Genomic DNA, 26,504 nt, shown 5'->3' with positions numbered 1-26,504 from the left:
AACAAAACCCTTGTTTTGTTTGCCAATTCATATGCCGTCCTTCACTTGCAGTGCTACGATGTCTATCTTAGGAATTCTATTGTGCGTTCTTTAGGCTGACTCCTTTCACACAGTCAATGCAATTTAGAGAGACCCGAAAAAAGAAAAATATATAGAGCCATAGTAACAAGCGGCCATAAAGAAATAAGCACGTTTAAGTGCAGAGCTATTCAAACAAGAATGAATCGTCTCTAACGTTAATTCGAAATTACAAGGACGCGCCGTGTTTGGGAAAAAAACATGAAAGCTTTTTCTTTTGACCTAAGTATGTAAACATTGTTAGATTTATTTTTTTTAGGAACTGAGAAATCATTGAAAAGGAGTCAAAGTACGTTAATTGGTAATTAGTCCCACCACTGTCTAAACTACTAATTATGGGGTTATCATAGGTTCACCAATGCAATCTGACCTTGGAATAATTTAGTCTAAAAGCAGTTTGCCAATAATAATGCCGTATAATGTAATTCTATTTTTTAAACCTAATAAGTACAGGTAAAGAGTCGGAATGCATTATATATGCGGTTGTCCCCACTCCTCCAGAAAACAACCCAGATGCATCTTCGCATAGACTCGCAGACCTAGTAACATTAAAATATACAGATGAGAGCCCTGGTACCTTTTCTGATCCCTGCATAGGTGCTGGTAAGGCCACTGCGTTTCTTGCGGTGACGGTACAGCCATATACTGAACACCATGAGAATTATCCAGCAGGCGGCACCTATCCCTGCGATGAACGCCGGCTGCTTCACCACATCTGATATCTGCTGGGCAAGGCTGACTTGGTCACCTGGAGAAACTGGATTTCCAAAGGAATCTGAAATAAAAGAATCACGATATATTTAAACACATCATTTAATCGTTAAAGATGCAAATAGTATTTTTATTTTTTGTAAGCTGTAAAAACGTTGGTATCAGAGAATTTATTTCCTGAAGGCTTCAGATGCATCACTGTGATGTAGTGAAGCTTTTGAAAAACATTGATGCAGAGTAAGAATGATTCTACACACCTAGTCCGCCCATTATTGCCTGTATAAAGACTCAGACCTTAATCAGCCCTTGAACTTGTCTTAGATTTAGGAACCATCTGCCTACCCCACGAATGTCTATATTCCCTCGCTGTATTAGCCCCTTCAGGAAACCAGTCAGTCCCACCAGTTCCAGCTCTATCACCCTTACAGTAAAGCAAACATTTCATTATTCTACATCTAAGCCTCTGACCTCTAGTTTTTATGATCTTGTTCTAACGTTTCTCCTAACGGAAGTGCACTGGCTGGCCCAAGAGTGAAGGTTCCTCATGCAGTTATTGTGGATCTGAAATGGATTTATCCTGGAACAAAGAACCTTGCAGTAGACCATACCTGTCCATTTCTATTACATGCTAACATTAGTGGCCATGGCTTGCACCCGTGCACAGCTCCGCATTGTAACATTGTATCAAGCTGTTTTTTTCCCTCTAGACTGTAAGCTACCGAGGGCATGCATATCAGCCTATACTTGATGGAACCTGGAAAACACCTGGATACAATGACTATAACAAATATGACACCAAAAATATACCAACACTTAATTCATAGGGACATAGCTGTGAACTCTCTGGGTTTGACCCTAAGTCTCCGGGTGCAACCCTGCTTCCCTGGATCTCTAAGTCAGTTTCTTCTTTGTCCAGGCGTGCCCACTCCCCACCCTCATCCATCCCACCCCAACTCACTAAAGGATGCATTGGACTAAATCTGCCCTAGAAGAAGGAGGGCTCCAGGTAACCTACCCTCAGAAGTTCCCCTATATGTGCATAGAACAGCTGTGACTAAAAGACCCCCTGAGATTAGTGAATAAGTTCCAAACTGCGGTTATTTATCATGTAATTCCAGCTCACTGTATCAATACCATGTTTTTTTATTGTTTAACTGAAGTTCCTCCATACACAGAATATATTTTGCTTCAATATTACTTCTAGGAAAATAAAAAAAAGATATATATGTACTTTAAAATAATAGTATCCATAAAATATATATACTGCGAGTCTAAAAAAATCATTTCTTCGCGGACTCTTTTATGTTTCACCATTTACGCCTGCAGCGTGGATGTAAGTCATAGCTGAAAGCACTGTGCGCTAAGCCTTAACATACCGGAATAAGCTGGCATGGCTGCGACCCTCCCAGCTCCCATTGAGATAACGACCTTGAAGCAGCAAAAGGCAGCACAGATAAGACAAACCGAGTCACGGGCATAAGAGAAATCCACAAACCGATGGCTGTGAGCATATTACTAAAATGCTTCAGATCAGATATGCTTGTGGATGTGTGTATCCATGGTGTTGCCTAATTGCTTCAATCACAGATTGAGTTCTGCTCCCATACTCGGCTTCACAGTCGTCGCCCGCGCTTAATTATTTTACCTTCAATCGGAACGTGATTTATATCAGGATGGGATAGAATGTCAGAGCCTCATATGAGTTAACCTATGGATTATTTATGGTGGATGAAATTCTCACTTCCAAACATCCCATAGACACAAGGAATAAAACCATGCGTGTGCATGCTCTCATGTATGTATGGGGGGGTTGGGGTCTAACTCTTTCCGCCCCAGATGGGTGTAAATACAACCATGTACAGATTTCATGGTGTGAGCCACAAATGTGCTAGTAGATCAATAAATTTGTAACATGACTCCGATGAAGGGAGCTGATGTGGTTGATCAGATGGATGGGAGTAACGTGATCCAGAACCAAGTTAAGGATCCTTGGCCTGTCAGGGTTCTGGAATGCATAGGAAACCCTACTTAGCATAGTAATAGTCATTCTAACTATGTTTAACCCCTTAAGGACAATGGGCGGTCCCTAAACCCATTGAAAACAATGCACTTTGTCATTAAGGGGTTAAATAGAGTAGACTATATAAACTCTATGTGATTGTATACTGCCTATCAAGAACACATCTTCCTTACCAAAGAGAGAGAGATAGAGCAAGTTCAAAGACAAACGAAGCAATCTTCCAACCTTTTTAAATAAATTGTGATTGACCGACCAGGCCCAATTACCCTCGGTCTGTGTATCCTGCTCCATAAAAGTGAGTGCTTGTAAAACTAAAACAGTTTACAACGGCTTCCCATAACCACTTAACACTTGGCATGAGTGGTCACACCGTGCATTAAATGCGGGGAACTGCCGTAAACATATTTGCTCATTCTCTAGTGTCCAGAGGAGTAAACACAGCGCAGGAGTCGTATACCTGCCTTTTACAAGTAACAGTCGAGACGCAGAATTAAGAAAAATCCAATTAAACTATATCTGGCCATCTTAAATGCCAGTACTCAATTTGGCAATAAAAACACGTTAATCTCTTGAAATTCCTTTCATGTGTGTTCTATTGACTTAGAACGTAGTTAACTAATGCCATAAACTCTAGATACATTGCAACAGAGCAGCACGTAGACACAAATATCATCCTTTTTTTTAACTTAATAATAATAAATATGTTTTATCTAAGACACTCGGAATGATTATTTCAGAATATTAAGGCCTTGGCACTTTGCGACATGTATTGAAGTGGCCTAGGACAGTGTCCCCATCTACCTTTGCCGCCACCGTCTATTCTACCGACTAGTACCGAGCACCATCATTCATAACACATCCTGGAGCCCCACTTTGAATGGAGCTGCGGAAAGAACACCATGGAGCTATGCCTCGTCGGCACAGTCCTTCATAGTGTAAAGTGGCCGGTATACAACATAAGAGATCTCATTCAACAAGGTAGCCTGAACGCCCAAAAGGACAATACACCCCAAGTGTTGCTGCGGAAGGGCTGCAGCTCCAGAACCGGTTCCTTTTAATTTCTCTTGTTTACAGAAATGATTAAATCTGTAGAATATTTACTCATTAGAATTATTTAATTTTTTCTAAAGTTTCCATGCGATTTACATGGATAAATAAACGCTGATCGGGTAACTGCTCATCACAGCATCACAATGCATGCCGAGTGACGGCCGTGGTCTTCATCCACTTTTGCGTAGGTGTTACTCCGGCAGCAGGCAAAAAATCCAGCTTTTCTCTCTAACTCCGGCAATCGCGTTGTCCAATATTTCGCCCAGCCCCAGCAGTTTTATATATATATATTTTTTTGACTTGTGCCACATTATGCAGTTTAAGCCGTCAAATATCTAAGTCAAGTAGCTAGGTTTCCACATAATCACCTGCTACGGCCATTTGTCGAATGAAAGTTTTATGTCTGTGATCCTTGGAGCAGTTCAGAGACTTAAAGTTCATTAAAGCAGAACTATTCTTTTTCTGCCTAATACACCCTTTGTATCGGCCGGGTTTACAGATTTCACAGTTATTTGTGGAAGGTTACGTTGGGCTGGTTCAGGTTTTTATATAGACGGCCAAGTGAAGTCCTACTGAAGTGCCAGATGGGTTTAAACACATAAAATGCACTGTGACGAATGGATTTAAACTGCCACCCAATATCTTCTTCTTTGTCTGAACAGCACAGCTGAGACTGTGATGGGATTGGAAAGAAATGGACTACATTTCTAATTTTAAGACAACAGAATTTACTCCTTAAATCCTTCGGCTTAAAATAATTTAAATCAGTAACATTTCAGAGAAAACAATACGGGTGCTTAACAAAATCCCTTCCCAGGGAAGTCCTAAACGGTCAATCCCTCTTAGGACGTCTGCATACAAAATTACCCTGGAAAGGTGAAAAGTAGCCAATTTAAAAAGCCGTAAAATATGTTTTAAACAAATACATTTGGAAGGCAGTAAATCAGGGATAAGATAATGTACCCTACACCAAATTACTTGAATATATATTTTATATATTTTATATATAAAATTGGGAAATCAAAGTACCTATAAAAATAATTAAAACAAATCCTCAAATCACGATCCAGTGGAAGCCTAAGGCTTACAGTTTCTTAAAGAACCCTGTAAATTTTAGTTAATGAAATAGAAATCGTTAAACCAATCTAACTGCCTTATAATAAGAATAAACTGAATGAACACAGGTATCAGCTTTAAGGCAAAACACTTTGTTTAACAGTTTATTTAACTGCTTTTACCATTTTTTTGGTGATTGTAAGGGAAAGCTAAATAAAAATACTTAGTAACTCAAATGATGGAATTACATAATATTTTAATTATAAAGCACCAGCAGATTCCATAGCGAGCTATTCTCTATTAAAGGAGTATATGAAATTATATGTAACGGAACTCGAGGTCAACTCATTATTCGGGATGAAATCTATAGATTTATGTTTTTATTTGTTGGCCATGTCATAACATAACACGTACCATGATTACCAATTTATTTACAAAAAGCAGCAGTGCAATAGATATTGGTGCATTTATTAAATAGTATTAGCCAATTAAATAATCTATCTATATATCCTATTACTATCTACCTATCTATCTATCTATCTATCTATCTATCTATCTAATTATTATCTATCTATCTATCTATCTATCCTATTACTATCTATCTATCTATCTATCTATCATATTACTATCTATCTATCTATCTATCTATCTATCTATCTATCCTATTACTATCTATCTATCTATCTATCTATCTATCTATCTATCTATCTACATACACATCCTTTGCACATACGTTGAACACCAATGTGTTTCTTAAAGGCAATGTGGCCCTCTAGTGGATGTTTAAAGAAATAATCTGAGCATTTTACTCAATGTTGTTCAAAACTATAATTCTATACAATACAAAAATGTAATGCGTGAAGGCTATGGGCTTTACAGTTATATTAATAGACAATTAATTCCTATTAGTGTTTAACTTATGGCTTTTGCTATCTGGTTAAAAAGGGTAAAATACCTTTTAGTTTCAGTCACTTTTATTCTTAAGAAAAATACAATAAATTCTAATACACAGTAGAAGTTAAATACATTTCAGATGTCCATATATATTTTTTTAAAGGTGCATAAGAATATGAACCCATGATAAATATAACGATATTAATTTTAATTACTTCACACTCACTTCCCAAGAAAAAATACATGCAGTTTTATTAGTAGTTCAAACTTCAATTGTAGCTATATAAATATGTGATATAAAAAGGTAATTTTATGACCTCCAGAATGGAATATTACCACTAGATGCCAAATTAGAATTATAAAATACCGGTAATTAGAGAAAAATGTGGGATTTAAAGAATGAGAATGGGAGAATCAAGCAAACACAGAACTTTAAAATCTGCAAAAGCCCAATGTCAATACCAAGGCTGTCAGATTGTATACGGGGCAGTTTGTATAACATGTGTTTGCAATTGTGTAACAGTAAAGTAAAATACTCTTTATTGGGAACAGAAGGGCTAAAGGTTGGGCGAGTGCAGAGCGGACACACTTCTCCAAACATGAATCCCCAAACGAGAATCATTAACCCGCTTTGGGAAACATTTAGGGTCTGGATTCTGAAATCAGTGAGGGATCACAGTATTAATGATTAAACCCAATGTTCTCCCTAACCGGTTGGTTTTTTTAGACCTGGGTCACCTTAGATCGTTCTCTTCCTGCTCTTTAACATCTTTCCCCCACTACAGTAGGCAAGGATTCCTAGATATGAGACCATACCCAGCCAAGATATCATTGTTCTTCTTGCCACTAGATGACAAAGCATGGTGGACCTCTGTTTCTATGCCTCTAATGCCTCTCGACAATTAAGATTTCCTGAATTTGACGTGATTAAAATAGATTTTCCATTGATGGTTTGAGCATTCAACAGAACTAGGAATAATGTTTCTAATCCTGAACAGTGTTAACTTCAGCAATGTAAGTAGAGCAGCTCCTTTAAAAAGAAGTGCGGGATCAAGGTGGACAAAACATCCCTGGACCTGTGTATTTTGTCTGGGGGACGTTTCCAGAGCCTGGCTTATCTGGGGCTGGATGGGAAGTAAGTAGTTAGGCTGGCCAGCCTGGGTCGGCACAGAATAAACCAGAGGGGGCCCCAATTGGGAGCTAGGCTTTTCTTTTATGATTTTGTTTGATTTGATTGGGATGTTTGATTTGTGCCCTTGCAAACAAATCACACATTTTGTTGCAAATCAGTGTTCCTGAGCCTTATTGCCCTAGAGGACCATGCTTAAGATCACTGAAAGTGACATTTAGGACCCTCAGGGATGGTCACAAATATATATATATATATATATATTTATTTATTTATTGGTGATTGTTTAAACAGAGACACTCACTGTTGGCTGTTTAATTCACCGACAAACAGAACCTATCACAGGAGATATCATTGCAAACAGAGTTGTAGAATAACTCACCCAGCTGGATAAACTGAGGCTCGCTTTTCACCCCAGGCCCTGCCCCGGTACTTGCTGCAACTTCAACGCTATATTTGACGCCAGGAACTAAGGACGGAATAACCACAGACAGAGTAGAGCCATCAACTGTCCTGTTGATGTGATACCGAGTCTCATTGCCAAGACACCAGACCTACAGAGAAACAAAAAAAACAAAAAGCAACAATTAGAAAAAAATTAAGTGTTTTGTGAAGCTTTGTCCTGGGGTGGACTCAAATCTCCTTCAACTGAATAATCTTCCAATGCTGCCCTGTGTATTAGTTCATATAAATGTTTATTTTTTTAAATATTTTATTGATCCAAATTATCTACAAATGTAGGCACACAACTGCACCTATATTTGTCATATTGCTACCTCTCCATCGTGGAAGTGTCGCTTAAAGATATCCACCGCCGAAATTGGTTAAGCATTATGTCAAAATAATATTGTACAATGGGAAACAGGAGATAACAAGCAGTGCATCACATAATTATTTGGACTTTTAGAAAGAAAAGGTAAGCAGAGCCCTGCTCAAACAGTTTGCAACCGATCGCCTTGCGAGGAGTTTGCTGTTAAAGCTGCCCGGGGCAGAAACACAGATGTGACTCTGCAGAGTTCGGCAGGTCAATTAGGTCAGGTTTGACCTGTTCAATTAAATAAACAGACTGCTTGGTGACTCTTGATTTGTTACCCAAGAATGATCCAATTTCAGATCTCTGCTGAGGTCAACTCTCTCGAATAGCGAATAAGTCCCATGTTACAGATGGATAGATAGATAGATAGATAGATAGATAGATAGATAGATAGATAGATAGATAGATAGAGGTACAGGTATACACAGAATCAGCTATTTCTATCAGTTTAAAATTCTGATTAGAATGATTATATCCCTTTTTTACAAAATGAACCAATAGAAACTATGTACAATGTACATATTAGATACATTGTAATCATTTACTTAAATGATATTTAAACATTGCCCTTAATTTTAATCAGCTAACCTGTATTCTGTTTCTTATTATTCTGTATAATAGTAATATTCTATGTTATCGTTGTAATGATTTCATTATGCCACTAGATGGAGACACTGCACTTTTATTTCTTGATATCCATTGCGACTGTCTACATGTTGTGTTACACACATTAAACCGAGGCACAATGAAGGCTATTCAGAGCAAAAGTAAATAGTAGCAAACAAACACCATACCTTGTACTCCTGAACCATTCCATTTTGCGTTTCTTGAGGAGGTGGCTGCCAGGCGACTACAACTGACGTCCCATTGCCCTCGCTTTTGGTTATAGTAACGCTCTGAGGTGGAGCACTGGGTGCTGTTTGGATCAACAGTCAAGAAGACAATGAATAACTCGCTATAACTCGATATAAATATCTACCGGAAGAAATTGGAAGAAGTTCCAATGATCTACCACCCTCTCAATAAAGTAAAAATAAAAACAAATGGATAAATAGATAAATGTTAGTTTGCCATGTCAACTCAACTGTGAGCGCTGCTGGGCAATCCAGCTTGTCCAAAGGGAGTAAGTTGGCTATACTGCCACCCGTTCTGCATTTTGGTCCTTGCTAACTTCCAGTCTTCCACCTTGGCTCACATGTGGCTCGGTTAGCCAAAGCCAGGCTTGTGGTGTACCAGGACACTTATGTTTACCCATCCAGTCATAATTGAGCAACAAGGATATAGGGATTTTCAAAGTTTATACCGGTATATGCCAAATGAGACAATTCTTAATTCCCATTTTAATATGATTAACTGAACACGGTGTTTATACTATTGACACCTACTCTATATATTTACATCCTTAGAAAAACTCAACAAAGACTCTAAAAAGAAAGTAAGATATTCATTGCTTAATTATAGTTTTTGCATTTCTTTCTACAGCAGATTTTGAAAACCTAAAGCAAAAAACATGTCGGTGGAAGAGAAACCAAATGTTACCTTCTTCGAGGGTTTTGGCAAAGCGCACTTCACTGTCGGCTCCCTGAAATTCATTAAAAAAGGGACGAGCCTTGATCTCATAGTTGACACCTTTCTTTAGCTCAGGAATGACTGCGCTGTTCTTTGCCGGGGTTCTAACTTCAAACATTGACCACGCAGATTCACTGTTCCCATCTTGACTTGGTCTATAAAGAATTTTGTAACCCTGTATATACTGCGATTGCTGATCCACCTGAAAAAGAAAGAAAGAATGAATACACACTGAATGTTAATGTGGGCTTATTATTCGACATATCCTTTGAAATACTGTCATTCCCATCACTTTGGTAGAAAGAACAATTTAAATGCTAATAGGAAAAATGTGTAATCTTGTATGATTTAAATGAGGGCATATATTGTGCTTGTGGTATTAACATTTCATTTATGCTAAATGTTATCCTTCTTTTCTAATCCGCTTTAAATTTAAAATTCCAGAGCTAAGATGAGAACAATGAAGGCTACCATTGTTATTTCTACTTACTGTCCAGTGAACTTCTATGGATGATGACGAAAGTATCGTGGGATTATGGAGGTGTAGAACCACATCGCCAAGTTCTCGTTGTACCTGCTTGTGGTCCACACCCTGGCTTGTAGGAGGTACATCTGAAATGATCAAGACTTGAATTAAAAAAGGTATTTATATATAATTATGGCTGAACAACTTAAAACGTTCTGATACACCCATTTAAGAGGCAATCCAGTATCACAGTAGCCGACAAACATGGATAAAAATGGATTAAATAACTGCTGTAGTACTTTTGGGGTGCATATACTGCAGGTTGATGAGATGCTATCCTGGTGTTGGGGATACACCTGAGATACCCCGTGTCGGCGGTGACCGACTTGTGGGCACTGAGCTGGCATTGCGCAGGTTCTCTGATGGTGGCTTATTAACCCAGTTAAATTACCTTGTGTTTTTACAGGATCAGATATTTGGCTTGGGTCGCTCAGCCCATATGCATTTGCTGCTCGCACAAGGAAGAGGTAGATAGCATTTGGTTTCAATCCTTTAACGGCAAACGATTCAGTCTTGACATTTTCTGCCACGGTTTGCCAGCTGCTTCCAGATGCATGACTAAAAAAAAAGGCAGATCTTTGTGAATACAGCAAAATATACAAAATATACAAGTGAATTGTCAATCACGGCATCTGCCACCAAGAGTACACACAATACCTGAATGCCTCTATGATGTATGAAGTTGGAGTTGCCCCTGAATTCAAGTTTGGCTGCCACGATAAAGTCACCGTGTTTTTACTAACATCAGTGACCTCGGGTTTTGACGGCGCACTGGGAATCAGGTTGGGATCAGTCGCTCTAGGAGGTTGTACCGGAGCTCCGAATTCTTTAAAGCGAATAACAAAAACAACAAAAATGATGTGAGAACAAAATTAAATATTTTATCCAGTCCTTTTGTCAGCATTGCATCTTATTTAACTTGTCGACTGCCATATAATTTTATAATTTCATTTGTTTGTGATGCTTATTTTCTCCCAGCCCGGTAAATAAATCTATTAGGACTTTGGGGTCCATTGCAAAAATTTATTTTTTTAATAAGATTTATAAAAAAAAAAAAAAAAATATATATATATATATATATATATATATATATATATATATAAAAAGGAAGCACTCACCTGAACTAGGATTAATTATAAGGGGGTGCTGCTGAAGACCAAAGTCATACACAATCTCTAAATCAGCGCACACACATCAAATAGGTTATAAACTCTCATGACTGTAGTTAAAGCTACTTAAAAACACCTTTCTAAGATGACAAAATTGGAGTTTTAGTCACATTATATGGCCATATTATGCTAAGCCCACCACTACGTCAAAGTACTCCAATGTAGGTGGGTCCTAACGCTAAATACTGTTGCTTATATGGAGCTAAATCTTTGCAAGTACATTGCTTACCAGGAGCCAAAAGGCCACCTACATTGGAGTACTTTGGCGTAGTGGTGGGCTTAGCATAATATGGCCATATAATGTGACTAAAACTCCAATTTTGTCATCTAAGAAAGGTGTTTTTAAACCTATTTGATGTGAGTGCGCTGATTTAGAGATTGTGTGTATATGTATATATATATATATATATATATATATATATATATATATAAAATTCACAAATACCAATTTTGCCAACGAATGAATTAAAGGAACTTCCCTTTAACGTTTTCTTTTTACCGAATGAGCAGATATTCCGGTTCTGTGCTAAGTGACCAAAAACATTTGTAATCGTTTGGTACCTTGGATTTCGATATAAGAGCTCCAATTTGCTTCCCCGCTTGGAGTCGACGCAGTGCAGGTGTAGCGGCCGGTGTCACTTAGCTGAAAAGAAGGACTAAAATTAGTATTTGGAACTATCAGAAATTCACTGGGATGGAAAAGCAATTATGCTTCTATCTAGCAGTGGATGTTTAGGCATAGTAGGAGAGCTATTCATTTTTTTTTTTGTGGGAGCCAATTTCGTGACTTCAAAGAAGTGGCAAAATACATCACTTTATTTATATAGTAGAATTAATAACAGTTATCGGCCTAATTACACAATCACACATGCAAATATTTGCTGAAAGTGAATGCGTGTCAAAGGACACGGTTTAGAATAGGCACACGATTATGACAATCTTTTGACTGCGCTTATTGAGTGCATATTTTCATTTTATTGCCACGAGGGAAGATGTTTTCTAGAACAAGACGTTTTTCTATGGCTGTTTATGTAAAAATACCCAGGAAACTCAAATACAGAATGTACGAAATAAATGTAAAATTATGTATGAACATACGACATTTTTACAATAAAATGCACTTTGTCAATTGAATGATACACTCCAATATGCACAAGGACCTCTTAGAAACATATGTTTAAAAGGCCCGTATTCTCTTGTATCTCTGCAATTTTGGTATTTGAGACTTGGCTAGGAACACCGGAAAGCCCGTTAAAATACAGAGTTTCCATGGCCCTAGAAAGGGTACCAAATTATGCAAACTGCGAGTATTCCAGCAGTACCCTGAAGAAGATATTTTTCACTCTTTGTCTTCATTCCCAACTATTTAATATTACCCATCATCCCACTTTCCATTACCTAAAACTTTCACCGATCACTATTAAACATAAGCACCTTATCCCCCATCCAAACTCCATCATATGCCTTATTTCTTACCATTATCGGGTACCATGCGCCATCAATAGTTATTCAAATATCTTCTCATCCCTATTCTGTAAGCACCTCATTCTCAGTGAACAATGGACCACTGATCCATGTATAGAATATATACTGTTATATATATATATATATATATATATATATATACTCATATCAATTAATCAATTTATTCTAGATTTAAACATGTAAAAAAAGTATGCACAACTGGGATGACGCGGGTACCTTAGTGTATCGGATCTGTAGAGCTCCTGTGTCTAGTTGTTTAATACGGGAGTCCTGGGTGGGAATAAGAATTCCATCCTTTCTCCAATGGATTGTGGGAACTGTGACACCAGTAGCTACACAATTCAGAAGCAATGTGCTATCAACAGCTACCGTCTGATTCAAAGGACCCTGACGAATAACTGGAGGAGGACGGTCAGCGACCACTGCCAAAGGAAACAACAGGAAATAGATTTCTACAACTGCAAGCAATTTTCTAATCAATCAAGCTACAGTAGTAGCTGTAGGCTTTGAAACAAACTAAAGATAATTAAGCAAGTAATTAAATGAGAAATCATACATTATTCAAGGAGACTTTCCGTGATAAGCATGACATAAATTATCAAGACCGCATATCCTGTACGCAAGAAAAGACGTTCAAAACTTGGATGGAATGTTTCAAGTGAGAAAGTAGTTGGAGAACAAAGAGAAGAATTTTCAGGTTGTATCCAGTTCCATAACTGGGGGGACACATACAAATGGAAACGTATAAGGTTTCACTTTTTTATCCAGAAAAGCACTAGTTCATCGTGAAAAGATTCAGCTCTTGTCTTTTATCCATTACCTTAATGTAAAAACAGATGTTTGGATGATATGCAAGAAATGTACATCAACAGAGTTCTCATATTTAAGTATACCTGAAAACTATACGGGTCGGCTGGCTTTTTAGAATACACGTTTTTAAAATTAGCGAGTGATTTTGAGTAATAGTGCTGTAGCCAAATGTCTGAAAGCATTACCAAACTTGTATTGAGAGGATATTAGGATTGACAGTGTAAAAAAATAAAATAAAAAAAAAGGACAAAGTCACCCAACAAACCTATTAATGCATTGCTAGGGTGCTGATGAAATGACTTCTGGGTACAAACATAAAAAGGGGATTAGCGCACTACCCAACTTAGTGTTATATCGCACATAATTATGGCACTTAGTTGTTATTTTGTGGTCTCATAAATGTTTTAATGAGGAACTGGCACATCTGAGAAAACCGTAATTAAAACCAGCACTGCATTTTATCTATCATTTGTGTTACGGTTTTTGGTTAATATTCTGGTTTTAATCTAAATCGATTTATATTGTCCTGCTCAGGCATCTACCAAAGCCACAGCATTTCATGAAAATCCTACCGCGTATATCCTAACCTAACCAAATAAGGACATTTTTATTTTAGGGGGTGGGGTTAGAGGTGTGGCTAAGAGCCAGGTTTTTGCCGTGACTTTTTATGTGGCTTTGTGAGCCTCTGGTAGCTATGTTTTTAAATGAGTAAGGTATTTAGAAGAAAAAATATATATTTTTAAACAATTTCATTTACAAACACATTTTCTGCCTTATGCCTAGGCATTATTGTGACATGAGGCACGGGTCAATCTAATACAAACTATGGCAGGAAGATGGCACCTCCTACGTATAGCCTATTCTTTATGTTACAAGATAGTAATTATTATGGCATGTATTGTATATGAGAATGCAATGACACAAAATTCACACACTGGGTTCTATTCATTTTCATTTGGGAGAATGAAATTCCGCCTCTGGAACTAGCAGCCAATTATCAATCCCAAACACAGCGCTAATTAAAAGCATGCCTCACAAAGACAGTTGTAAAACAAGAGACGGCTTGGAATTACTCCCTTCTTTTTTAGAGGAAGGGTAACAAAGATAAGGGCATTCTATGACCTTGAAAGCTTTTGAATGAAAATATTTGGACTTTACCATCAGTAACTTCTAAGTACGCCTTTGTCGTAATGCTCCCTGCGACATTCAAAGTCTGGCAAATGTAGTAGCCAACATCAGACTTTTGAATGTTTGTGATAGTGAGGTCACCAGTCTGAGACACTGAAAACCGACTTGACAATTGCGGGGGCTGGTAGGAAAAAAGCAGGTTCTAAAAAAGAAAAAAGGGGGCAAAAAATGTAGAGTTTTAGTAAAATGTCAAATGCAAAGTATTAAAAAAATCCTAAAGTAAATAATACAGACTTTTTAATAATGAATATAGATATTTTTACCACTACAATTAATAATTCTACAATGTTTACGACCTAAATTAATATTGTCATTTAATAATAGCACAAAACATTACAAATTACCAATACGGCTATTATATATCCTCCTGCTGGCTCTTTCTTTTCTTTGTCATACATATGATTAATATAAATGTCTGATTTAAATACCATGTCATATGCATGAAACTAAACCACACTTTCCTACAATGAAAAATCTTTGGTCGCTGCTTGATAAATGGATGACCTTTTACTGATGAAATCAAACCCGTGTTTATCTAGGAAAGGTACAGCTAGAATGGGTGATAAATTGTACCTGTCATGTCATTTATGGATCTGCCGCTGTTAATGATGTGGTTGCTTTAACATATTGCCAGCTATTTTGATATCCAAATTTAGTAAATTGTTCATCCAAATCAATGTGAGAATCAGCTATGGCGATGTACTAATGTAGCTGATAATAGATGCTGATTTAGATGTTTAAATATTTTTATTTACTTGATCTAGAAGACAATGTTTAACCTGTAAGATTTACCAAGTAATTGCATGTCATGCTAATATATCACTCATTCACAAAGTATACAATTACATCTATACCACTGAAGTGGGGGTCTGGTGCCCTGAAAAAAAATGGCATCCCCACAACTAATTATTGGGGTAAAGGCTGTCCTGGGGTAGTTAGCCTAGTGTTTAGCATTGATATCTATGGCTCTGCTGTTATAAACCGCTCTTCTTGTTCCCCGCACACTCTGATGGGATTGCTGAATTATGACATCATCATATCATCAGCAAGCCCCCCCTTGTCCCCGGTGCGAGGAGCGCGTGAAAAGAGATATTATGTGTGCCAGTAGCGAGAGACATGGGCCACAGTATTAGGTCACTGTAAACATATTTACAAAAAAAATACCTGGCTACCCTCCTTCTGCCAAAATATAGCTGGCTGTGGATTTCCAGTTGCTTCACATTGGAACGTTACTGTACGGCCCAATGCAACTACTTGATCGCGAGGTTTCACAACAAAATTCGGAGGCTCTGAAAAAGAGAAGTCACATTAGCTGGCCAAAAAAATGACATAATGTTGTTCTTTTTTTAATAAACAAAATTATTAAAACATCCCACTTTCTCTTAATTCTCCAGAAACAAACATTAGCCCACAACAAAATAAAGGCTACATAACAGATTTGGGGATAAAAAAAGAATGTACTTTGAAACCAAAAGCTCTATCTGATCTGTTTTGATTTTTTTGGATTTTTTGTGAGGATCTTAAGTTTACAAAAAAAAGAGACCTTTCCGGTTAAAAGATCTGAATATTTTAGATGCATGTATCATACAGGTAACTTTACATTCTCTAAATTAAGTATTCTAGGACCATTGTCGTGTATAAAGTCCTTTTTCTTTTCTAACATAAACTTCATATTTTTTTCTGCAGACTAAGGAAAGTGTTCAGTACGCTATTCAAGATCTTATTTATTTAGACAAAAACAGGACTGTATGTGAATAATGTGAATGGAGGGAAATCTGAAACATCTGCTCATGATGACAGTACAAACACTCTGGGTTTGGTCCTCTTCACTTGATTTATACAATTTGCATGGTCACTTCATCTAACAGTAAACAGGATGTAGAGGAAAGCATATGTTACACGGACACGGGGAATACAGCATATGCACCTGGAGAAAATGTATACTGAATGTTAACAAATATGCCCAATATAACATGCATTAAAAATATTTTTTTACCCATAGTTTACATAAACTTTGAATAATCTGTCTTTGCATTTGTCTGTTTTTTTTTCTAATACAAGTTTACTAAATGTATGGCTTTTGGTTTCAGTTTTATACATGGGATAGCACCATGTCTGCGGGTCGTGAATTCCAGAACAGCAAAGATGTGGAATCCATTACAAATGGACGTTGTTCTCTCAAATGCGATAGATGCCATTAAACGGATGATTTTTTTTAGCAAAGAAAAATATACACGGCTATAATTGGCTATGAGGGGTGGATTATCTATAGCTTGTTGATCCAGTGAGAAATTGCATTTGGAATCAAGACGGAATTGGAAACCGCTTCAATGTGTGGCTTTTGCCTTCTTCTGGATCAACAGCGAGGTTGAACTTGATGGACATGAGTCTTTTTTCAACCCAAATTACTATGTTGTATCCCAACACCTCAAAGAGCCCATCACGCCATTTTTGTTTCAGGGGTGTAATCACAGGCATCTCTATTGGACAGGTCTCGGCCTAGGCCTTTTATGTGACTTATGTGCCTATCGGGAGTTTCTTTCCATAGCTTACATACAGACATTTTATGCTGGTGATACGGTATGATACGCTCATATTTACTATACATAATCAGTGCCTAGAAGAGCGAAGTCAGGGAAGAAAAGGGGGACAGAGAGATTTGGCTTCCAAAGAGGTCCTCCAGTTCCTTAAGGGAGACACTTGGGAGGTAAGCAGTTTTGCAGGTAATATTGTCCTACGGTACTTAATGGTTCCTTAATATGTTTTTTCCTCATATTCTGTTTTTTACAACATTCCCTTATGTAAGATGGACATGTGGTTGAACCTCTTTCAAGGCATAATATGAAAGAGTTGTCTATGTGTGCTTAACCACATGAAGCAATACCAGAAGGTAAGTTTAGTGCTTGAGTAATCGCATACAGAGCAGATATGCCATTGTTCAATGAGGGAGCAAACAAGACTGAAAATTACACCCTGGAAATGTTTAATTTCTTTAGAGGATTCATGGGAGATAAAAAATAAATTGCTGGGAGAGAAAAGAAACAAAAATAGGGAAATACGGGTAAAAAAGCTGAAGAGAGCAAGGGAAAGGACAGTAATAGGGAAAAGGGCAGATGGGAGCTTTGGGCTGTAGGCCCCATTTTTTTTGCATCTTAACCCTTCAGCTTTTTATATCTCATGTTCTCCTCTTCTCTTTTTTTTAAGCCATTTTCTTAACCTCAGACTCTTTCCTTTGTAAACATTCTGTGGGGGAGCAATGATAATGGACACAGAGGAGATGGATGGAAAGAAAAAGGTATCGTCAAACAAAGTGAAAAAGGGGGAGTGATATGAATTACTCCAAAGATGTTGAATCCTTTTTTAGCATTCAAACTGAATTCAAGAAATACAAAATCAATGTTTAAGGTAGATTATAATCATTTGACGTTTACAACTTTTACTAACTTTACAGAAGCTCTTTTCTAACTCGACAGTAGAGAAAATGAGGTAGAGTCTAAGTGTAAAATTTAATATTACCTACTAAAAGTAGCCAAGCAAATGTGTCAATAGGAAATTGGAAAATGAGAATCACAAACGCAAACCATTTGTACATTAAAAATAAGCCCTAATGGAAAATCAGGACTGTGCGACAGAAAGAGGCAGCCAGAAAGATTTAGTCAAGTACTTAGTATGGTTGTTTTAAGAACCAGCGATTTATATATATATATATATATATATATATATATATATATATATATATATATATATACACACATACCCACAAAGTGTTAAATTCTCTTTTTTTCACTTAGACACACGAGCAATGAAGAAGAAATAGTAAGAGATTACAGAAGACATTACATTTATCAGTTTATTAATAATAGTACTAATTATTGACACTGCGAGCGTAAGTATGTTAGTAAAAAAAAAAAAGAATAAAGATAAATTTGAGCCGACAAATATCGCATTACCTTCACAGCTATGTAAGGGATCAGGCAGAATGTACTCTCACCACCTCGCCAATGACAAATAAAATGTGGATGCTGACTGGTTGGTGGTGGGTAATGAGAATGTAGATGAGAATATGGAAGGTCTATCCGCGATGGGGTGACACAGTGGTGTTCACAAAATGAATAAAAATTCAACTTACCAGACACAACTAAAAAGAAAATGAAAAAGAAAAAAAAATGCATAAAATAAAATTTCAAATCATACGATGACATAAAAAATGATCAACGGCATGCATATTTAAATAAATAAAGTAATAAAGATGTAATTAAAATAATAAAAATAAATAATGCAAACAGATTTTGACACCAAGGTGCTTCTAAAGGAAACTCTTTGATTCAATATAATTCTATATAAGACATTCCCTCGTAAATAATTGTTGGATTTAAATGTCACGCAATTAATAAAACTTATCATGGCAGCTCAAGAACAATGTAAATCATTTTGCAATAAATCTTCTAAAAAAAGGTAGATTATTACCCCATTCACAGAGAACACAGGATTAGCACAAATTGAAATAGATTTCTCAAGGTCAAAAAGTGAAAGCACATTATGTGTAGGTTATTAAGGTGCCTTCCGTGTTCACAGCTGCTCATTTCATAAAGATATCCGATAACATTAAGTGAAATGACACCTTAATTCAAGTAAAGGTAATTACATTTTGCGCAGTAAAAGACAATAATATACCCAAGCACTGTCTATATGTTTCTTCTACAAGCGTGTGAGTGTGTAACTATGGACACAAATGTCTTTTTTTTACAATGAGCAAAAAAAATACATAAAATTCGACATATTATGTATAGCTTTATAAATCCTCCCGCCACTTTAGATACGGTGGTGAATTCTATTATTTATACGTGGGAAACACCTATTTTGTGGTAAGATTTTGCATCTTTTTGTTCAAACATCTGGTTTTTGTGGAAAATTACAAAATTGTCCACAAGACTTATTTTGTGATATGGCGAAATAACAAAGAAGCAACGGGGCAAATCTCATCCCTGGGGCAATAAGATCTCTCAACATTTTTCATAGGGTAGCTCTGCTTTTAAATGAAACCGTTTTGTTACCTATTAGGGCACACGTTTTGTAAGACAAATGGTATGAAATAAATCTCAATGGGTTTTAAGCTCATGGGCATCCTCACCATCTACATTTTAGCCCCTCACCTAGTAGAGCTTATTGATAATCAAGGGCTTACTTTACCTTCCTGACCACATATTTCTGTTATTAACAAATAATTAGATTTACTGGTTTTTTAAACAGCTCTATGCTTAAAGAAAAGTGACTACAACACATCTAATAGTTCCATGAAGGATTGGTGAACTCGCTGCAAGAGTTGTCTCCAAAGTTCCAAGCCAATATCAAATTATCTATAACGCCAATCATTGAGAAGGTCCACATAACTGTATTTTCATATGTATTAGTTGTGTAAACTAAAATTGAAAGTATACAGAAGAAACTATCATCTGCAGCAGTCGTAAATGAAGCCCACGTGTACTCAGGTAGGGATTTCAGGTCATTCATAGAACTATTAACAAGTGAATCAATATGAAAAGTAAATAGTATTTCCACGATGAAAGGCTGGAGCCTATTGAACGATAAACCTCAAAGGTATATCCGTCATAACCTCCTAACCAAGAGGACTCCAGCTTAAAGTCCGGAGCTCAGAACAAACAACCACTGTTTCTTTCCATGGAAGACGTTCAATAGAATCATATTTACTGAATAGCTAATTCCAATATAGCATATAGTGTATCATTGTATATGATATATATGTCTGTGTATGAGTCTTTCTTAAACCCTGTGACTTCAAATTACCAAATGTACCCTAAGTAGCAATGGCTTTCATATTCGTCATTCAATGCAAAGAAGGGTCTGAACAAGCCAAGGAAAAATACCAAAGGTCACTTAATTAATTAAAAATAACAATTAATTACTATACATACGGCTGCACGTGTATTCAGAGATTATCTGCTTTTAGCATTTTAATTCCATTTATAATATTGGATTAATGTATGTTTAAGCCATCAGAAATTTGTCCATGTAAGAGAAGCAGCGAAATGAATTACGAAAGATTTTAGGCATTTTTTCAGGCTAGCAAGGTTGGCCAACTTTTAATGTTGTTAATATAGTTTTTTTAGTTTTTGTTTTTGGATGTACTCTCCTTTTTTTTTAAATGACTCCAACTCCAAATAAATTGACTTTTTAAAAAAAAAAAAATTATTGAGTGCAGTGATATTATATTCATCTGATCACTATATATAATAATATAGATTTGCTCAAAATTCAGCCAAACCCGAGCTGAACCACGCATAAATATATTTTTAAAAATGAAACATCTGTTTATATTAATTGCAGATGCAAGGGAAACACTAAAACTGGAATTTTATCTTGGAATCTGTGTGCAAAGATGTACTGACGTTTCCTCACAAAACAAGAAAAGGCATTTCCTAGTTGGAAGGCTTGAAGAAGAAGAAGATACTCTTGTTTTGTTATTTGTACCAGTGTGTTTAATCATATTCTGGGAAATGTTTTTAATCCACAATAACATGAATGATTTTTGCCTACCTTGAACTGTTAGGACAGCTGATGCTTCAGCTTTTCCAACCATATTCTCTGCGATGCACGTGTAAGATCCCATGTCGCTCGCTATAACTTTTCTAATCTTCAGTGTGTGATCATCCCGTATTTCATATCTTTTGGAAAAAATAATAAAGTCACGATTAGGAAATATATTATGTTAGAAATTGTTCTACTAGAGTGGACCTTGACATCAAAACCAGAGCTGCATCATTTTTTTTTTCACGTGGAAAATCTCATGTCATGCATTTTAACTGTTTGAATATTCATAGCGATTGTGTTAAAGCAAAATGGCATGTTAGCATTTTTATATACGGTTATTAAAAAATCTTTTTACAACCTGCTTTTGTGTCTAGAGTGTTTGGCTGCCTACTCTAATAATGTAGAGAGCAAATCAAAACTAGACATATCCTTTGTTCAAGGAATTTTGTGAGCACATAAAGAGTATCTTACAAACTCCAGATCCATCATTAAAAATGTAAATAGTGTCCTTATTTGTTCCCCATACACAGTCTGCTTCTCCTTTCTTCTAGATCACAGGGCTTCCCTGACTAGTGATCTGGAACGTTATCGAATGCTCCAGAAGGTATTTTGAGGGCTGGCATATTGAATGTCTGCAGCCAAGAATGTTCAACTGGAAATGAATGCCAGCTTTTATTTGTATTACGTTAAAAATGCTCTAAACGCAGAGAGAGGTTCAAGTTTTCTGAAGAATACCTTGCTTTGGGCAGATCCCCATCATCCTTTCTCCAGCGAACCGTAGGAACGGGATCACCCCGGGCTTCACATTTAAACTCAGCACTGTCATCTACAGTAATTGCCATGTTACTGGGTCTTCTCACAAACGATGGTCTTTCTAAAAAGGGTAGAAGAAAATCAAAAATAAGATGTTGCTTTTGGATTTTCTTTTCTAATTAAGATATGGCGAGATGCTCGAATGTACAGGTGGGTTGGACACCATTCAGATGCTTATTGGAATATCTTACTGTTTCAGTTATGTAATAAAACCAATGTTTTCTCTAAGATTCTACAAAGTTTTTTTCTTCTTTATCTACTTTTGCATTTTATTATTTATTGAATTATATAGTGTCATGATACTCAGCAGCTGTGCACAATGGGATAATATAATAAATACATTTGCATTGTTCATGTTAAACAGTAGTTATAGAATTTATATATAAAAAAAAGTGTTTTGTTTTTATTTATTATTGATTTATTTATTTTACCCAACACGGTAAGCTCTGCTACTTCACTCTCCCGTTCGCCAACCATGTTAGTTCCAACGCAAACATATTTTCCTGCGTCGCTTTTTCTGGTGTAGGTGATCATAAGTTTCCCTCCTCGAATCTAAAAACAAGAAACAAACACATTTTTTTTAAAATAATAGTGAAATATTTTGGAAAAAAGTAGACAATGGTTTGGGCTAACAGGAGAAGGGATAGCCACCAGCTAGACTTTAAAGTGATGGAATGAGGTGAATATAGTATATATGTATATATATATATATATATATATATATATATATATATATGTATGTATATATATATATATATATATATATATGCAATAACACATTTATTTCAGTCTTGTTTGATCATGAGTGCAAAGGGAATAGTCTAAACATTCCCAAAAAATATCAGTATTTTAGAGACAAGTGTATTTCAGTTAAACATATTTGCATTGCTATTTTTTTTGAGCTTCTAAACCATATTAAACCCACCAGATGCATTTCCAGGCACAATGCCCAAGACATACGTGTTACTCTAATGTGTTATAATCAAGTGCTATGGAGCTCATCGAAGCTACAGACAGGAAAACCCCTCCTTGTCTTGTGAAAAAATATTTAATGCAAACATATAAAAGAGCTGCACTTATAAGTAATATTTTCAACATCTGAGTGTTTGACTGGCAGCTTTTTAACTTGGACAGGAAAATTATTTTTAATGGTGTTGCAATGAAGTCATCAGTTGCCTCTACACATTGGCAATGCTAAAAACCACATTAACCCGCTTGTTTTAAGAAGAAGTGTCGCATTTAAGGTGACAAACTGAACTGATTGAAGTGTAATCCTTTTAAAGGAAATTTGTCTTCAAAGTCCTGCTTTTTGATATAATTTGACATCATTGCACCTCAGAATCCAGAGTGACAGCTCCGGCACCTCAATGTTCCTGGCGTAGCTCTAGACTACTGCAAGGATCACTAGACCATATTTCACCTAAACCGACCAGCCACATCTCTTTCCCATACGGGCCAACATTTCGAGTAGCCAAAGAACTTTCATTTTAGAGCATGTGGTTGGAGGCGAGGCGATTGGGGCTTTCCCAGACTTTGTATGTGACTTTACGATCTGCTTGTAGCTGTCTATGTAACTAAGACATTTAAAAGAAGATTGATTCTATGCTTTTTCTATACACATTATTGTAAGTCTTAGGGCTTTAGAACCCTGTTATATATTCATACCCAGCAAACATTCTGAGCTGCTGTTAGGGAGAATAAGAGAGGAATAAGGAGCATAGGGGTTTGGGGCCCAAAGAGGATCTGTCCTAAAGATGGATACTTGAGAGATAGTTCCCACTTCTCATAAAAGGAACCCTCGTTAGAAACACCAAGCAATGGCCTGGATTGTTTATAGCCTCCATTTACCACCTTACTATCTAATATACATTTGAATTGTTATGACGTGGAGTATACTCTCCTAACCTCCCAATATTTAATGAAATCCACAAATGGAGCTCTTGCTTGTTGCTGAGGATGATCAGTAACAGCTTCCTGACTAAGGAGCAAACCGAACAATCCATACTTCCGATATTTTGTTAACAGACGGAACACCTGACATTCTATTTCTGCATTGTTCTTTACTAAAGGTCGGATGGATACCCCACAGAACATTTCTCCTCTGTGTATGACATCAATAAGTTAACAAGGACTAGACACTATGGCATCATCACATCTCATCTTTGATGGACATAATGCGTTTTTATTCTATCCATCTAAAAACATCTATTGCATACACAAAAGTTATAGAAACATAGAAAGAAAGAATTTTATGGCAGAGAAAAAACATTCAGCCTATCTAGTCTGCTGGGTTTTCCAGATTTAAAGACACAGACAGTAATCAGTCATTGGTTTCACCTTAGATTCAGGATAGTGATATGCGTATCCCATAAATGTTCCATCACTGTATTAACCAATTCTGCTGGGGCACTGTTCTACTTATCTACCACCGCTTGGTAAAAAAGAACTTTATCACTTTACATATAAACCTCTGACCCTCCATTTTTACTGTATGACCTCCTGATCTAACATTTCTCATAATCTTCCCTCCTGTACTTGGACTCCCTTTATATATCGAAATGGCTCTATCACATCCCCCTCCGTCTCTTCTCTCCCCTAAGCTATGAAGCAGACATAAAATCATTACTGAACTTCGACTCGTGTAATGCTCACAGAGGGAATGTGATACATCAGTGTTGTCCAATTACTCATGGAGTATGCTATAGATCCTTTAGGCTCATATGTTGAGCGGCTGCACTCCATTAAAACAATGGTGTAACATGATAAGACCAGTGGAGTTTTCAGACAGGCAACGGATGACAGAAAAGACATTGTGGACCGCGTCCGTCTGGCCTGCAGGTCTCTAACCGGGCTATATATGAGCCAGAAGGGTCTTTGACAATAGATGAAAAATGAAAAACTCTTGGCGCCTCCTCAATGTGCTCTGAGGCCTGTTTTGTGCTTAGAACCACGTCACCTCCATTCATGTTAGGCTCATTAGCAGACAATGCAATAATTCCATTCACAAGCACTAAATAAGATGAATGACAAAACGGATGAGTGGAAAAAGATTAAGTGTTAAGGTAGAGAAAAGTATACGATTTCGGAGAATTGAATTGCTGAAGCCCTCAGAGGTCTCCTGAGCGGTGGGTTTTTATTTAGTTACTTAACATTCGTAGTGAATAAGGTTGAAACTGGCACATATCAAAATCATTTTATGCTGTATGGAATATAAACATCAAGCCAGCAAACAACCTCCTGTGTCAATCATAAAATGTTTAAGGTATGAAATGAAGTAAGTGTGAGCGGAATGGGGACCACTGATGGTCTAATGATAAAAAATAATGTGCAACTGTGTACTCTTTAAAGAAAGCACAATCATTGTTCGTATTTAACAACCTATGCCCATGATTAGTTGCCAGGTAGCTCATTAAATGTTACCAGTGAAAACATGGAATAGAAATAAAACAAATTGTTGGGAGCCTTTACTAATGAGGTACTGGGGCTTCTGGGATCAAAAAATTAGACCAGAGGCGTCAGACCCTCGTTTCCTGGTTGCCGCATTATTTTCCTTAAGTAAGGCAAGCATTTTTTTTCTTTTAATTGGAACCTCTTTTTTTAAGAACTTCTAACCATATTTTTCAGATTAAAAACATACTTTTAATGTATAATAAGTTGTTTTGGTTTCTTTATACTTGAATTACTTGATAAATAGACTTGGGCTTTGTGTTACTGTTGGGTGGTGAAACAATACAGTTCCTGAGACTTGATATACATCTACGGAGCAAAGTGAACAGGAAAAAAAAACAGAATAAAGCAGTGGCATTATATTATTACATGGTGACATAGAATGCAAGGGTCCGCCTTTTTGGATGCATAAAAATACATAAAGATAATACCCCTATTGTGACGCAGCGATCTATACTGCAAAATGAATGCATACAAATATATACAAGAGGGAGGTTTATTTCAAATAAAGAGAAATGTTAGAACACGATGTAAACCTCAAGGCTTAGATGTAATGTTTTACCTTACTGAGAGGGTGGTAGGTAAGTGGAACAGTCTGCCAGCATAATTGGTAGAAGCTGATACAGTGAAGGAATTTAAACATGCATGGGATAAGCATAAAGTTCTCCTTGATCTGAGACAAGACTGATTTAAGTCTGACCAAATGGGTCTAATCGGGAAAACTAGATGGACCAAATAGGTCTAGTTGGACAGACCAGATGGGCCAAATGGGTTTTATCGCGCAGACTAGATGGGCCAAATGAGTCTAATTGGGCAGACTAAATGGGCAAAATGGGTCTAATCTGCATTCTATGTACAGTTGAAGTTGAAATGGGGTAACTTTTAGACTTGTAGAACACTGCAATAGAGTTATGCCTAACAAACATTTTTGGATGCCTACAAAAGAGGTCCATTAAGGGACCTTTTCAAATACATTATAGGACAAAAGAATCCATGAAAACTAATGTTGTAGAGCAAAGGTAACTATATATGAACAATCCATATATATCTCGGAGATAAAAATAGCTACCTCTTCTCCGTCAAAACCGCTGTGAACAATTTACTTTGAAGTTCACCATCTCCTGATCAGCTCTAGATGAACTCACACTGAACCCCCCGCCTGGTACGTCTGCATTGCTCCGCCGTTACGTGTATCA

General features: G+C 36.8%; 1 protein-coding gene across 1 annotated transcript in view; it reads right to left on the bottom strand.

Moving 5' to 3' along the window:
• Positions 1-26,504, bottom strand: part of LOC149285315 (roundabout homolog 1-like) — a 228,401-nt gene that overhangs the window by 24,317 nt on the left and 177,580 nt on the right. Inside the window, exons 5-18 of the mRNA XM_089495532.1 lie at positions 22,293-22,413; positions 21,784-21,922; positions 21,055-21,182; positions 15,664-15,788; positions 14,470-14,641; positions 12,718-12,923; positions 11,578-11,659; positions 10,505-10,673; positions 10,239-10,405; positions 9,812-9,933; positions 9,292-9,523; positions 8,547-8,668; positions 7,321-7,492; positions 656-853 (exon numbers count right to left, since the gene is read on the bottom strand). Of these exons, the coding sequence (XP_089351658.1) occupies positions 656-853; positions 7,321-7,492; positions 8,547-8,668; positions 9,292-9,523; positions 9,812-9,933; positions 10,239-10,405; positions 10,505-10,673; positions 11,578-11,659; positions 12,718-12,923; positions 14,470-14,641; positions 15,664-15,788; positions 21,055-21,182; positions 21,784-21,922; positions 22,293-22,413 (2,155 nt within the window). The remainder of the gene's footprint in view (positions 1-655; positions 854-7,320; positions 7,493-8,546; positions 8,669-9,291; positions 9,524-9,811; positions 9,934-10,238; positions 10,406-10,504; positions 10,674-11,577; positions 11,660-12,717; positions 12,924-14,469; positions 14,642-15,663; positions 15,789-21,054; positions 21,183-21,783; positions 21,923-22,292; positions 22,414-26,504) is intronic.

Source organism: Sceloporus occidentalis, unplaced genomic scaffold, assembly GCF_023333645.1.
Source record: "Sceloporus occidentalis isolate IW3139 unplaced genomic scaffold, rSceOcc1.0.p SCAF_81, whole genome shotgun sequence".
Classification (NCBI taxonomy): domain Eukaryota; kingdom Metazoa; phylum Chordata; class Lepidosauria; order Squamata; family Phrynosomatidae; genus Sceloporus; species Sceloporus occidentalis.
This window is presented reverse-complemented; position numbering and strand designations above follow the sequence as displayed.